Raw genomic sequence first — 17,078 nt, 5'->3', positions numbered from 1 at the left:
CGCTGATCAGCAACTGCTCCCTCGACCTCACCTTTATGAGGAGATCGTCCAAGTATGGGATAACTGTGACTCCTTGCTTTCTCAGGATCACCATCATTTCTGACATTACCTTGGTAAATATTCTCGGTGCCGTGGAGAGCCCAAACGGCAACGTCTGGAATTGATAATGACAGTCCTGTACCACAAATCTGAGGTACTCCTGATGAGGCGGATAAATGGGGACATGCAAGTAAGCATCCTTGATGTCCAGAGACACCATAAAATCCCCCTCTTCCAGGCTTGCAATGACCGCTCTGAGCGATTCCATTTTGAACTTGAATCTTTTCAGATAAATGTTCAGGGACTTTAAATTTAATATAGGTCTGACCGAACCGTCCGGTTTCGGTACCACAAACATTGTGGAATAGTATCCCTTTCCCTGTTGAAGAAGGGGAACCTTTACCACCACCTGCTGGAGAAATAGCTTGTGAATTGCCGCTACCACTACTTTCCTTTCTATGGGGGAAGCTGGCAGGGCCGATTTTAGGTAACGTTGAGGGGGCATCACCTCGAATTCCAGCTTGTATCCCTGAGACACAATCTGTATAGCCCAGGAATCCACCTGTGAGCGAACCCACTGGTGGCTGAAATGTCGGAGACGCGCCCCCACTGCTCCTGGCTCCACCCGTGGAGCCCCAGCGTCATGCGGTGGATTTAGTGGAAGCCGGGGAGGACTTCTGTTCCTGGGAACTAGCTGTAAGGTGCAGATTTTTTCCTCTGCCCCTGCCTCTAGCAAGAAAGGAAGCACCTCTGACCTTCTTGCTTCTTTGTGCGCGAAAGGACTGCATTTGGTAATACGGTGCTTTCTTCGGTTGTGAGGGAATATATGGCAAAAAGTTTGACTTCCCAGCAGTAGCAGTGGAAACCAGGTCAGAGAGACCGTCCCCAAACAATTCCTCACCCTTGTAAGGTAACACCTCCATGTGTTTTTTGGAGTCGGCATCACCTGTCCACTGCCGAGTCCACAGGACCCTCCTGGCAGAAATTGACATTGCATTAATTCTAGAGCCCAGTAGGCAAATGTCCCTCTGGGCATCCCTCATATATAGGACAGTGTCTTTTATATGCCCCAGGGTCAGCATAATGGTATCCCTGTCTAAGGTATCCATTTCCTCAGACAGATTATCTGTCCACGCTGCTACAGCACTACACATCCACGCCGACGCAATTGCCGGCCTCAGTAGAGTCCCTGAATGTGTATAAACAGATTTCAGGATACTTTCCTGCTTTCTATCTGCAGGATCCTTTAGGGTGGCCGTATCCTGCGACGGCAGGGCCACCTTCTTAGATAAGCGTGTCAGAGCTTTATCTACCCTAGGGGAGGATTCCCAGCGCACCCTGTCCTCTGGCGGGAAAGGGTATGCCATAAGTAACCTTTTGGAAATCAGGACTTTCTTATCTGGGGAATCCCACGCTCTTTCACATAACTCATTTAACTCATGTGAAGGGGTAAAAGTCACCTCTTGCTTTTTCTCCCCATACATATAAACCCTCTTGTCAGGGACAGGGTTTACCTCTGATATGTGTAAAATATCCTTCATCGCTATAATCATGTAACGTATAGCTTTTGTCATTTTTGGTTGCAATTTTGCATCATCGTCGTCTACACTGGAGTCAGAATCCGTGTCGACATCTGTGTCAACCATTTTGGATAGTGGGCGCTTTTGAGACCCTGAGGGCCTCTGCGCTGTAGGATCAGGCATGGGTTGAGACCCTGACTGGCCCGAGGTATCAGCTTTATCCAACCTTTTATGTAAGAAGTTTACATTATCATTTAACACCTTCCACATATCCATCCAATCAGGTGTCGGCACCGTCGGCGACGACACGTCAGTCAACTGCACTTGCTCTGCCTCCACATAGCCCTCTTCGTCAAACATGTCGACACACACGTACCGACACAACACACATACAGGGGAAGCTCTAAATGAGGACAGGACCCCCACAAGGCCTTTTGGAGAGACAGAGAGAGAGTTTGCCAGCACACACCCCAGCGCTATATAACCCAGGGATTACACAGTAACTTAGTGTTTACCCAGTAGCTGCTGTATTATGATTATTTGCGCCTAAATTTATGTGCCCCCCCTCTCTTTTTTACCCTTCTACCGTGATTCTGCAGGGGAGAGCCTGGGGAGCTTCCTCTCAGCGGAGCTGTGGAAGGAAAATGGAGCTGGTGAGTGCTGAGGAAGAAGGCCCCGCCCCCTCAGCGGCGGGCTTCTGTCCCGCGATTTCTTGTAAAATAAATGGCGGGGGCTCATACATATAACAGTGTGCCACTGTTTATATGCAGCATTCGCCAGGAGGTAACAATTGCTGCCCAGGGCGCCCCCCCTGCGCCCTGCACCCTACAGTGACCGGAGTGTGTGGGTTAGTGTGGGCGCAATGGCGCACAGCTGCAGTGCTGTGCACTACCTCATCTGAAGACAGGAGTCTTCTGCCGCCGATTTCGATGTCTTCTCCGCTTCTGCCGGCTTCTGTCTCTGCGAGGGGGACGGCGGCGCGGCTCCGGGAACGGACGACAAGGTCAGGTCCTGTGTTTGATCTCTCTGGAGCTAATGGTGTCCAGTAGCCTAAGAAGCGCAACCTAGCCGCAGTTAGTAGGTTTGCTTCTCTCCCCTCAGTCCCTCGTAGCAGAGAGTCTGTTGCCAGCAGAAGCTCTCTGAAAATAAAAAACCTAACTAAAATACTTTCTTATTAGCAAGCTCAGGAGAGCTCACTAAAAGCACCCAGCTCTGTCCGGGCATAGATTCTAACTGAGGTCTGGAGGAGGGGCATAGAGGGAGGAGTCAGTGCACACCAGATAGTACTAAATCTTTCTTTAGAGTGCCCAGTCTCCTGCGGAGCCCGCTATTCCCCATGGTCCTTACGGAGTCCCCAGCATCCACTAGAACGTCAGAGAAAAACATTTATTAGAAATGAGCTAGCTTACAAAATTAGCTGATGTCAGATATAAAGGTAATCAGTTAAGAGAGATTGAAACTAGATTTCTTTGCTGGAGAAAACACTTTTCCATACTGTAGACTGCTATGTTTCAACTACGAATTGCGCTCGGTTGTACAGCTTTTTCCCAAAACGTCTTGTAGTTCAAAACACTACGAATGCTCTTCCCAGCATGCATCAGTTCAAAGGCTTCATTAATAGAACTGAAGGGCAAATTGTAAGTCACAAATTCATCAACCTTAATTTTCTTGGCCATGTATTCAGAAACCAACTTGGGTACACTCTCTACACTCTTCCAACCCCCAAAAGCAGTTCCTTTCCAAGTCCGCTCAGTGACCAGCTGAAATGGGCGAGTTGAGATTTCCTGTCCAGATGCAGCAACGCCCACAATCACACTTACACCCCAGCCTTTATGGCAGGCCTCCAATGCCGCTCTCATAACTCCGACATTTCCAATACACTCAAAGGAATAGTCCACTCCTCCATCCGTCAATTCAACCAGCACCTCCTGAATGGACTTTTTGTAATCTGCAGGATTGATGCACTCAGTGGCACCAAACTCTGTGGCCTTTGCAAATTTTTCCTTGTTGAGGTCAATTCCAATAATGCGGGTAGCTCCAGCTACTTTGCATCCCATGATAACCGCCAGGCCAACCCCTCCTAAGCCAAACACTGCACATGTCGAGCCTGGCTCCACCTTGGCAGTGTTCAGAGCAGCTCGTGCTCATTTTTTTAATTGGGGAAATGATCCAATATCACATATCTGTAAGTGGCAAAAGCATGTGACCCTTTGCTTTCAGTATCTGGTATGACCCCCTTGTGCAGCAATAACTGCATGTAAACCTTTCCGGTAATTGTTGATTAGTCCTGAACATCGGCCTAGAGGAATTTTACCACTGTACAAAACATCTTCAACTCTGTTATGTTGGTCAGTTTCCTCCCATGAACTGCTTACTTCAGGTCCTTCCACCACATTTTGATTGGATTAAGGTCAGGACATTTACTTGGCCATTCCGAAACTTTAAATGTATTCTTCTTTAACCATTCTTTGTTGGAATGACTTGTGTGCATTGGGTCGTTGTTTTGCTGCATGCGTGGATCACACGGCGTATTATTAATTTATTAACAGTTTCTTATATAGCGCAGCAAATTCCATTGCGCTTTACAGTTGGAAATAACAGTGATAAAGCAAAACTGGGTGATAACAAGCAGACATAGACGTAGGTAGGCCCTGCTCGCAAGTTTAAAATCCATAAGGAAATAGGCATCGATAGGTGTTCTCTATTGCATGATTGTCCACCAGATTGCAAAAGGTTCTTGGTGTGCTCCATGGGTTTAGTGTGAAATACCTACAATCAAAATCCCGACAACAATTGACCGATGGTCAAAATACTGACATTTAAAATACAGACAAGGTCAAAATACCGACATTTAAATTGTCGACAGGTCAAAAAGTTGACATGAGTTTTACATTATTTTTTTGGTGTGTATGTCAACATGGACACCATATAAGTGTACCGCTGTGCTTGGCACACTATTATATTTCCCCTCCGGGTCCACTGGGAGGGTAAAGTATGAACAAGTCGGTTTCAATGTAGAACTCATGAAAAATTCATGTCAACTTTTTGACCTCTCGACAATTTAAATGGCAGTATTTTGACATTGTTGGTATTTTAAATGTCAGTATTTGACCATGTCGGGATTCTGACAGTCGGTCAACGGTTGTCGAGATTTTGACCATCTGGATTTTGATTGTAGGTAAATTGACCGCATCCTGGCTGCATGATATGGCCAAACAGCAATAATGAACCGGGGGAAGGAGGAAGGGAAAGTGAAGAAAGAGAAAATATGTGAGGATATATGTGGAGTGTACAGTGGGCATATAATTGGATAGGAAAGCTTATAAAGGTCACGTAAGGTTTTGGAATTTGCTAAGCTAGCCTGAAGAGGTGAGTTTTCAGAGAATGCTTGAAGGTTTGGAGACTAGAGGAGAGTCTTATAGTGTGTGGGAGTGCATTTCCACAGAGTGGGTGCAGCCCGAAGAGAGTTCTGCAATCATGAATAGGAGTGAATAATGAATGTGGATGAGAGACGTAGATCTTGAGAAGAGTGGAGAGGTTGGGTTGGGAGATATTTTGAGATAAGCAAGGAGCTACACATTGGTGTAATTTAGTTAATGGCGTTGTGTGCGAGTAAAAGTATTTGATATTGAATACGGTAGAATACAGATAACCAATGGAGAGACGAGTGGATATGCAGACGATGATGCAAGTGAACAAATTGCACCAGGGTAAAGTGCACCAAACAGCACAAACAATAGAAATATATATATTTTTTGTCTGTATTTTAACCTGCAGCTCGGTTCAAACTGCGTAGATTATTGATGCATGTGAACAAAGCGCACTAGGGTAAAGCGCACCAAACAATTTACAGCAGAGTACAGCTCCGCATAAAGCAGCGTGCCGTATGCCCCTATATACAGTCACTATAGAGCATGGCCACTTGTGGGCACAGCACAATAATACAGCAGAGTACAGCGCAGCATACAGCAGCGTGCAGTCAGTGTGCCCCCATATACAGTCACTACAGCACAGCCACTTGTGGACACAGCAGAGTGAATACAGTAGAGTACAGCACAGCAAATGGCAGCGTGCTTTAGTGTGAAATGGCGGCGATTTCTGGCCGCGGCGCATTATATAGAATCCAAGTCCTGCGAGAATCAAATGCTGGGAGGATGACGTTCGGCCTTGACATGGGATCCGAGTCTGGCAGGAACACCCGATGTTCGGAGCAGTCCAGATTCCTTGGAATCCGGACCGTTTATTTCTAACATATATACATACATACTCATTCTTTTCATATACAGATAAACTTTGAACTTTCCACCAAAAATTGCTTTATTATGAAAAAGGGTTCCGGTACTCACCTAAAGTTACAAGTTGATACAAGATTTATAGTATCTTCCACACTCTGGCTAAGTCTGCAGATGTTTATTTTATTAATTCCTGAAATTATTACAATTATTCCCCCCCCCATTTCTAGACTAGTTATATAAATTAAAAGTAGACCACAAAACAGAAAGGTGCGGGTACTGTGTAGCCCTGAGCACCGCCACAATAAAATGCACTGCTTTTAAAAGGTACAAAGGGAATACCTTCAGACAAAACATACGATTTTTCCTTTACTGCATGCTACTGTATAATGCAAAGCGACTGTTCCATTCTTCTGCCATAAATGTGAGTGTTATGTTGTGGATGGAATATGTCCTTGAGAGTCCATCCATATATAGCAGAAATTTCCTGGTTTGGCTCCACGCCTAGCAATGCCCTTAGGCATCCAGCTAAAGCACATAACCAGACGAGCGGTTTGGTGTTTTTACTGTTATACACAAATGGGTTTGACTTCTTATTAGACAGACAGATAAGATAAGCCGTAGACTCCCCATGGAAGAAAGACACATATCTGGAGGAAATTAAGGTCACCGCAGAACAGAAGTGATTAGAATGTCCGGAGATACACACATATACATACATACAGGAATATGCCGACACCATAGGCGTGCGCAGCACATTTGATTACGGTGTGCACCATCGGAGGGGCATTTCTTGCACCACCTATCTGGTGCATCTTGCACTGCCTATTGGGCGTGTCTAGCGCTAAGTCTAAAACATGGCCGACTACTAGCAGATGAAGTCTAAAGGATAACGCTAACAGTCTCTGCAATGCCAGGGGGCCTGGGGACCCCAATGTATCAGTAAATGAAAGCAATATTATACTGTTGGTTTAAGAATATTTGGCTGGATTTTGACATTGTTCAATGCCATGATATTATCAGCAATACTTGTTGGCAATACAGCACAGCTGTTCCAAACATACAGAGGAATAATCTGCAGCATAAATTACCCTCTAATGCTTTAATGAACATTTACAAAGTAGAAATAAATCTGATTAAAGCTGTTCCAACATGTAAACATTTGCAGTTGTTCCATAAGCGTTGGTATTAGTTGAATATGTTTAAAGATATGAAGGTTTATTTTCATTGCCTTAATGGTAGAAGTTCTAGGCACCCACAGAAGTCAGGTAGGACTGAAGCCTCCATACCGTTGTCAGATTGAGAATCAGGATGCTTGTGTCTGACAGCTAACACTGTAGCTGCCGACTTGCAGACGTGTACATGTTATCACCCCTGCCAGACTGACACCAAATCATTGGCATCTGGCAGGAGACTTGCATGGATTGCTCAGACATTTTAATGTAAAAAGCCTTTGTTTTGTATCTCCCTCTCAAATTTGCTAATGACACTTCCTTAACTGCCTTGTAAGACCGCACAATCTGGTAATGATTATCAAAAACTATACACAATGTTTACAAAAGAATTGGGTTTCTAACTGTTTTGCATAAAGCAACAGTTCAACACTAATAAAAAGGTTCAGTGTCCTAGACTGATATGAACCAATGCCACAGGAGCATTGCAGAAGAAAATAACATAAAAACAAGTGATAGAAAATTCTTCCAATTGTCTAAATAGTAAACTATAGTTTAATTGGTGGCTATGTACAAACTAAAATCATGCTGAGAGGTAATTAAAAATAGCAATGAAGGCATAAAAATAGTAAATAAGAAAGTTCGAAAAAAAAACTTTTCTGACACCTCCTGCTTAAAACCCCAAAAAGTCAGAAGGATCGTGAGGCCCCGCTTTCACGGTCTGTATTCATACTTAAATCAAGATCAAGCGAGCTTTTGCCCAGAAAAGTAAAATGCACTGTAACAATAATAATAGCTGCAATTCAGTGAAAGTGTACAACAATTAGCATTACTCCTACACTCACCATGAGGGGACTGCTAAACAATAGAATGAAGTAGTGGGATTCCAGGGATAACGTTTGGTCTTTTTAAATGTAATTCAATACATTTTAGGAATGGTACCACAACTAATGGTAAAAAACACAGGGAGCCAAGGTCATGTGCCTACAGTTTCCAATTACATAAATCTGGCTCTACTTATAGAGTAACAGTGACTATATACTGTAGTGCTAGTGGTTCTCAGAAGTGGAATAATCTGTAGTAATGTGCTACTGAAGTATGCCCATTGTCCTAGTGTAGGACTGTGCACAGATTATGTGTACTAACTTTTTAGTGTTCCCTTTAAGTCATTTAAAATGTTGGAAATATACAATTCAGCACAATGAGAAGCTACTTAATTGAAAGTAGATATTAGGGTCAACATAAAAACAATCCTGTCACTATACATTGAGAACACAATGTAATCCAATAACAAAGTATTGGAAAACATCCTAGCTGTCAGAATGTAGATGCCGGAATCCTGGCCGGATCAGGGAACCGATGCCAGAATACTGACAGCCCCACCGTAACTTTAGATGGTGGGTTAGGGTCGGTGGGTGGGTGTTAGGCTGCGAGGAGGGGTGGTTAGGGTTAGGCTGTGGGGAGGAAAGGGGTTTAGGTTAGGCACCATTGGGTGGGGGGGGTTAGGTACTAAGACGGAGGTTAGGGTTAGGCTGTGGAAAGGTAGGGTTAGGGGCTAAAGGGGAACAGTCTTACCTCCCCCCCTGTCGGGATTTACACTATCCCATCAGCCGTGATATCATACTGAATCCCACTGGAGTGTAGGTCCTGTTGGTACTCACTGTAGTAAATTCCCTCTAACTATCTAGCAGGCTACCTATCTACAGTAAAAGTCACTGCATTTGTACTGGAAGGATTATGGAATCCACTACCAAAAGAAGCACCCGAAGTATGTGGCCTGCTGAAAATTGAAAGCATAGCTATGGCCTAGATTGGACTGCTACACTACCATCTTGCCTCAAGCCTTTGTGATGCCTAGAATGACCAGCATCAATCCTTCCCTTCCACCATCTGGACTGCCCAGCCTCCTCTTTATTGCCTCGCCCCCTATTTATAACAGTTATGTTTTCTATTACCCTCAGAGAATATCACATTTCCACTAAATGCTTCTCACTCCAAGTTGTTCATACTTAAACAAAGAATGAGACAGCGCTTTTCACGTTGTATGAAAAAATAATCTTTACTTTATATTTTATATATAGAATACAGATATAAAAAGATTTACACCTATATACATATAAAGATATCACATTAAGATACCGGCCAGTATCAATTTAATCTAAAAAAGATATAATATATTAAAATTATCTCTACAACAGAGAACAATTCATTCAAAATTATCCAACTAAAATAACAAATGCCCTATATCTCTATAATTCTCCTAATAGGGCTCAGATTCCTTAAATTTCCTATATAGCACAGTAAGCTTTATTAGTAAGCAGAGAAATCCGCATGCACATATTAGTTTAAGCAAGAAAGATTTTAAAGCAGAGGGATTTATCCAACAGTTCAAGCAGGTTGTTTGTTAGTGCACTATAGATGTAATTGATGGTGCAGCTGTTAATTTGAGATCAGCTGTTAGCTTTTTAATCAGATAGATATTGAGTCTGTGTTATATTCAATACCGTCCATACCTTACAGCAGACTTGATGTTGTTATATTAAGCATTTATCGCTATTAGTATATAATCAACTGTTTATACAATTAAGCAGTATATGTACAGCCCCGTCTGAATAGCTGAGAATCCACAATACACCACGAGTGCAGTACACTCTGTACTCTAATGGATACGTCTCCTCACAATGCTTGTAGGCATACCCGCCTTCCAGCCAGTAGTAGTAATACTGTGATCCGTATCTCACTCTCCGGTGTATGGGCTTTTCTCCTTAAGGCTTAGAGTGCCTGATAACTGCTTCAAACAGCCGCGTCCGCGGCAGCACAGCGTGATGACAGCTGCAATAGATCCCGTCTCTCCTCAGCACAGCCAGCGCTGGTACGAGCGCTCAGTCAGTCACGGCAGCAGCAGCAAATGGTGATGTGGTACTACCACAGTGAGTCCACAAACGCGTTCCTCCGCCTACCCTCCGGCTTCGGCGGCTTCCTCAGTGAATAATTATTCCTCCTCCTTCCTTCTAACTTTAAATACCGGCATTCCGGATTCGCGCATGCGCAATAGCGCCCGCGATCCAAGCCTCATTTTCATTATTAGTTGATATTCTGATGCTTTGTCCTCCAAGCCTCATTATCAAGTTAAATGCATATGGATAATCATGGCTCCTCCTACATACATGTATACATATATGTGTCTCATAATTATACTAAACAGCTCATAGCTTTTACAAGTTATTTTTCTCACTAAAAACACACACATATACATATATAATATATAATCAGTTGTACCCAATAAACCAAACTTAATCCCTCTGACATCTAGTGGTCACAAGTCATTATGGCACCTCTAACATACATACAGACAGATATTTATCTTAATTCAAACACTAACTCCTCAGAACCTACATAGATAGAGTTCATTTCGGAGTATAACTAATTACCACCAACAAATTATAGATACTTATATAATCTTTTACCAATAGTGATTATATTGTCTTTTATTCTACTACATTTTTCTTTATTATTTTATTTTATTGTAGCTTATCGTTTAAACCATAGACTTAGCCCGTGATCATTACCTACTATATACCATACAAGAAGTTACAATTATTTGGCAAAATATCTTCACATATAGCCATCAATATCATATACTTCTATATTTATCTAAAGATACCAATCATTCTTATTATTATTATCATTGATTTCCATCAATAGATCATATTTTCACAGTCAGATATATTTTATAAAGGATTTTACCAATTATTATCACGTAACCTCACATTACTAGAATCCATTAAGTTCAACTGTATCGTTCAGTCCATTGGGCACGAGAGTATCCATCCTGTGTATCCAGTATGCCTCTCTCCTGCACAACCGACTGAACCGATCCCCTCCCCTCACAGTATTCTTAATATGCTCCACTGCTATCATCGAGCAATTATCAAAACTACAGTTCTGACACTGTGAAACATGATTAGATAATGGATGCTTCGCCCCTTTTAACACATTTCTTCTATGCTCCATATATCTAATATGCATAGTCCATGTAGTCCTCCCAATGTATTGTCTACCACATTTATACGTAATCAAATATATAATGTAAACTGAATTACAATTAAGGAAGTCTTTGATCTGAAATACCTCCCCAGTATTAGTAGAAGTAAATATAACACTTTTTCTCTGTGTATTCCTACAGGATAGACAATTTGTTTTTCCACACTTATGAAACCCCAAGGGTTTCTCAGGTAACCACATAGCATCAATATTAGGTTTCACTTTTACCCTTTCAAAATGACTCGGTACCAGGATAGAACGTAGACTGTCAGCCTTACGGAAAATAATCCCCCCTCTCTGATCTAGTTGTGGTTTCAAGATCTCATCCAACATCACAGGAGTGACATGTTTCTTTTTATGGTTTGTTGAATCTGGTATGCACAACTATTGTATTGTGTAACAAACATCAAATTCCTTTTTTGATCTCTCCCCATATCGTTCTTTTTTTATTTTCATTCCTTTAGGTTTGAGCAATGTATCCCTATCGAGTTTTTCTACTTCTAACATGGCTCCTTCTACCAATGTGGCAGGATAGCCTTGTTCCAAAAACGATGTCATAAGGATCTCTGCTTGTGTTCTATATGTATCCACAGATGAACAGTTTCTTCGAATTCGAACAAACTGACCCCTAGGAATATTTTCTTTCCATTGTTTTTTATGTGAACTACTATATTGTAGATAATTATTCTGATCGACCTGTTTAATATATGTCTTAGTGGTTAAATTGCCATCCTCCACAGATAATGCCACATCAAGAAAATTCAGTTCTGTGTTACTATAGGTATAAGTAAATTTTAAACCATATTTATTATTATTTAAGCCTTCAGTAAAATTAATTAAGTGCTCTAAAGTGCCACCCCAAATTATAAATAAATCATCTATAAACCGGCCATAGTATACTAGATCCGCGCCGAGTCCGCCCCCCCACACATGTTGGTCCTCAAAACCCCCCATGTATAGATTAGCCAAACTCGGTGCAAATCTAGCCCCCATGGCCACAACCAGTGTCTGCAAATAAAATAGTGAATCAAATAAAAAATAATTATGGGTGAGAATGAATTTAATAGATTTTAAAATAAAGGCACGTAGAGCGTCCGAGGTCCCACCTTGTGATAAATATTTTTCCACTGCTTCTATACCCCCCGTATGGGGGATATTGGAATATAGTGATTCCACATCACATGTAACTAAATAATAGTTAGATTTCCAAGTAATTTGATTAATAGTATTAAGAAAATGTTGTGTATCCTTAATATGAGACCTCAGACCCTCCACGTGTCCCTGTAAAAAGTGATCAACAAAAAATGACAAATTATTCGTAAGAGAACCCACTCCCGAAATAATAAGGCGCCCAGGTGGATAAGTGAGTGTTTTGTGAATCTTGGGCAAATAATAAAAAGTGGCAGTGATGGGATGTGGACATAACAAAAATTTAAAGGTTTCTCCTGATATGGCCCCAGCAGCCAAGGCATCATCCAATAATTCCATATATTCTCTTTGAAAAAGAGTGGTGGGGTTGCTTTTCAGTTTTTCATAAATGGTATTGTTATTTAATTGTCTATAACATTCTATCAGGTAATCCTCCGTATTCAACACCACAACCCCACCACCCTTGTCCGCAGGTTTAATGGTTATTTCCTTATTTTGTAACAAACCTTTCATTGCTATTCGTTCCCCCGGGGTCAGGTTGTCTCCATAAGGATTCTTCTCAGAATCTTCACAGATTTTCCTAAAACTAGCTAGTGTGGATTTATAGAAACTCTCTATAAAGGGTCCTTTGTAGCTAAGCGGATAAAAATCCGATTTTTTTCTAAATGATCCCTTCACATCGTATATTTGGACCTCTAATTCATGATCTGGTCCCAAATCAGTATCAGCTTCCTGCTGTAATGATTCCAGAATCTCAATAGTAATATCATCATCCTGATCAAGTAAAATAGGCCTTTCCTCACTTTTATTTGCTTTAATGGCCTTCAATGCGAAATAACGTTTGCGACTCAGGGTGCATATATACTTATTGAGATCTACGAATAACCTGAACAGATTGGGTTTGGATACAGGTGCGTAATTCATACATTTTTCAAGTAATTTAATTTCTTCCTCTGTTAGAATTTTGCTAGAGAGATTAAAGATGCCATTTCTTTTTGTGGTTTTATTCTTATCTATCTTCTGCATGGGGTCTTTGTTCTGTTTTCCTCTTCCTCCTCTACATCCTCTATATCTCTGTTTCTGTATCTCTTTCTTTGATCCTTCACTAGATGCCAACTGGTGTTTTCCTGCTGCTTGTCTATCTCTAAAAAACCATTTTTACCAGGGGTGGTATCATAATCATCCTCCGTTTCAGATGGTTGAGTTCTACTTGAGTACCTAGCCCTAGGGGTAAAATGGAACTGTTCCTTGACAGGGATCCGATTTATTCTATTTGTATATGGCCCCCTAGTCATACGATTTCCTCTCCCATTCTCCTCTCTCTCCCTCCATTCCGGTCTGTGATCTCTTTGAAACCTTTGGGGTTTATATGTTCTCTCTCTATAGTCCTGTGATCTATATTGGACACTTTGATGATGATAATTATTGAATTTCTTTTTATTATAGGTGCGAATATTGCCACTATGATAATCCACCACATCTCTTTCCATTTTATTATCCTTTGTTCATACTTAGCATGAAAAACATGTGGAACTGATGATGCAGTTTGTCTCGTATTTAAAAGTGGGTAAATGTGAAAAAGGATAAATCAATTTGGTTTTGCTTTTTAAATTGTGGGTGCTTTAAAAATACAGGCACACTTGGAAAAATCGCACCTGTGCCTTCCAGCCCCACAGGCTGTAATACAAAACGGCCCAGTGACTTTGGAGTCTATTTACTAAGCCTTGGATGGAGATAAAGTGGATGGAGATAAAGTAGTAGCCAATCAGCTCCTGTCATTTTTCAAACACATCCTGCGGCATGGAAGTTAGATGCTGATTGGTTGCTACTTTATCTTCATCCACTTTATCTCCATCCAAGGCTTAGCAAATAGACCCCATTATTGTTCACCCAGCTCTAGTAAAATAATTTCTTAATTATAAATCAGTTTTCTATCAGAAAATCTAACATTTGCCATTTGAACTCTGACACTGGATGCCAGGCAGACTCTTGAGGTATGCATGATAACTATTGGAAGGAGACAGTCGACGTGCCAAAATCTGTATCCTGCATGTATAACTGCCAAATTTAATGTAACCAACTCAGGTCATTGTCCAAAAGGGGGTGCAACACTTGGCTTGTTGATAATATTTTGTATTGCGATCAGGGGCGTCTTAAGAGAGGAGGGGGCCCGTGTGCACACTCCGGGTGGGCCCCCTCCTCTCCACGGTGCCGTAGGCTCCGGCAATATACCGGAGTCTACTGAGCATGCGCAGGTCTCCCGAAACATGGCGCCCGCCATGTTTTGGAGACATAAATTGAACTGCGCATGCGCAATGGCCATTTTTGATGTGTTCTTTGGCCGCGACGGCTGCTGCTGCAGCGCCCGGCGGTGGACTTCGGACAGGTGAGTATGAAAATATGAGTGCAATGTGTGCGGTGTGAGCCCCTACTGGAGCCAGGGGCCTGTGTGCACCGCACACATTGCACCCATGATAGAAACGCCAGTGGCTGCGATTCTAGAGGCAATAGGGCATTCAAAACTAAGCACAAGGTCCCATATAGGCCTTGCACAATGTGCTCATGTGCATATATTATGTAACTGTAAACATTGCTAGGAAGCTATGCTTTATACCAGTATAATACAACGGGGACACACTGCATGAGATCCCTACTGGTCCTTGCACCTTACCCTGTCTCCCCCTGACAATCAGTTTTCTTTCAGACATGTCACTGCCCATATCTATTAGGCATTCTCTCCAGCCTGCGTGTCAGTACACACTCCCAGATCTTCATTCATGAAACTCTCTTTCAGGCTAAGAAACTGCTAGTTAAAAGAAAAGGATTTACAAGAGGTTCCAAGCCTTAGGGGGAAACACTGTGAATTCTTCCTTACAATAGCTTGAGGATATCCTAAGAAATTAAAATTTTGGCAGGGATATGGTTAGTATTCTCTTACTGGGGCTTATTAGTGTTTCTTGAGGTTGCGGTTCTGCGACCCTTACTAACCACTGCTAATGACTATTAGTGCAACATTGTTCTACCCCCTGACTTTTACTTGTTGAGGTTTTATTTAATTTTTTTTGGCAAGCATATACATAACTTATTCTCCCATTCAAAAACAACAGAGAATGACACAGAATTACATATTTGCTTTTGTCTTCTGTCTGGGTCCTGAAACACTGACATCACAACCGGCATTTACTGCCAATACCCAAAAGGTCAATTCAGACCCTTGACTTTGGCAAGTAGCTTACCAGTTCTATAATGACAATCACAGGAAATTCTTTGGAAATACAGAATATACTATTCAGAAATAATCTAATGGCAGCCAGAATAATAGCAACTGTGCAAACAAACTGTACAGCGGCCTGGCTATGTGGTCTGTGCAAAAAGTCCAAGCATAGTTCTCAATTGCTACCAACAGGCAGGCGAGCATTCCAAAACGTCTCTGATTTCTGCATGCTTAATCAATTAACTTTACCTTTAATTAGCACCAACACAATGTACTGTAATAGGTCCTGAAAAGTGGTTCCCCCCCAGGCTACACACAACACATTCTTTTCAGACACCAGGGGGAAAAAATAAGATTTTACACTTACCGGTAAATCTTTTTCTCGTAGTCCGTAGAGGATGCTGGGACTCTGTAAGGACCATGGGGAATAGACGGGCTCCGCAGGAGGCATGGGCACTTTAAGAAAGACTTTGGACTCTGGGTGTGCACTGGCTCCTCCCTCTATGCCCCTCCTCCAGACCCCAGTTAGAGAAACTGTGCCCAGAGGAGACGGACAGTACGAGGAAAGGATTTTTGGGAATCCCAGGGCAAGATTCATACCAGCCACACCAATCACACTGTATAACTTGTGATAACTACCCAGTTAATAGTATGAACAAACAACATAGTCTCGGTCTAAACCGATGAAACTATAACATAACCCTTATGTAAGCAATAACTATATACAAGTCTTGCAGAAGAAGTCCGCACTCGGGACGGGTGCCCAGCATCCTCTTCGGACTACGAGAAATAGATTTACCGGTAAGTGTAAAATCTTATTTTCTCTAACGTCCTAGAGGATGCTGGGACTCCGTAAGGACCATGGGGATTATACCAAAGCTCCCAAACGGGCGGGAGAGTGCGGATGACTCTGCAGCACCGATTAAGCAAACAGGAGGTCCTCCTCAGCCAGGGTATCAAATCTATAGAACTTTGCAAAGGTGTTTGACCCCGACCAAGTAGCTGCTCGGCACAACTGTAATGCCGAGACCCCTCGGGCAGCCGCCCAAGACGAGCCCACCTTCCTAGTGGAATGGGCCTTAACCGATTTAGGCAATGGCAATCCTGCCGTAGAATGCGCCTGCTGAATCGTGTTACAGATCCAGCGAGCAATAGTCTGCTTTGAAGCAGGCGCGCCAACCATGTTGGCTGCATACAGAACAAACAGCGCTTCAGTATTCCTAACCCTCGCTGTTCTGGCCACATAAATCTTCAAAGCCCTGACCACATCAAGGGACTCGGAATCCTCCAAGTCCCGTGTAGCCACAGGCACGACAATAGGTTGATTCATATGAAAAGAAGAGACCACTTTAGGCAGAAATTGAGGACGAGTCCTCAATTCTGCCCTATCCACGTGGAAAACCAGATAGGGGCTTTTATGTGACAAAGCCGATAATTCCGAAACCTCGCAGAAGCCAAGGCCAACAACATGACCACTTTCCAAGTGAGATATTTCAACTCCACTGTTGTGAGTGGTTCAAACCAAGGTGACTTGAGGAAACTTAATACCACATTAAGATTCCACGGTGCCACCGGAGGTACAAAAGGAGGCTGAATATGCAGCACCCCCTTCACGAATGTCTGTACTTCAGGAAGAGAAGCCAATTCCTTTTGAAAGAAAATGGATAAGGCCGAAATTTGGACCTTTATTGACCCTAATTTTAGGCCC

General features: G+C 42.4%; 2 protein-coding genes across 3 annotated transcripts in view; both read right to left on the bottom strand.

Annotated features, from left to right (window-relative positions):
* Positions 1 to 17,078, bottom strand: part of CWC27 (CWC27 spliceosome associated cyclophilin) — a 643,952-nt gene that overhangs the window by 138,336 nt on the left and 488,538 nt on the right. The window lies entirely within an intron of this gene.
* LOC134932034 (alcohol dehydrogenase class-3-like) lies at positions 2,983 to 13,182 on the bottom strand. Its single transcript, XM_063926053.1, has 2 exons — positions 12,663 to 13,182; positions 2,983 to 3,702 (listed from the first exon to the last, which is right to left on the bottom strand). The coding sequence occupies exons 1-2, from the start codon at positions 13,180 to 13,182 to the stop codon at positions 3,071 to 3,073; spliced, it is 1,152 nt and encodes a 383-aa protein (XP_063782123.1). The 3' UTR covers positions 2,983 to 3,070.

The sequence above is a fragment of the Pseudophryne corroboree genome, chromosome 1 (assembly GCF_028390025.1).
Source record: "Pseudophryne corroboree isolate aPseCor3 chromosome 1, aPseCor3.hap2, whole genome shotgun sequence".
In the NCBI taxonomy this organism is placed as follows: Eukaryota; Metazoa; Chordata; class Amphibia; order Anura; family Myobatrachidae; genus Pseudophryne; species Pseudophryne corroboree.
Note: the sequence above shows the minus strand (reverse complement) of the source record. Positions and strands in the feature narration are given on the sequence as shown.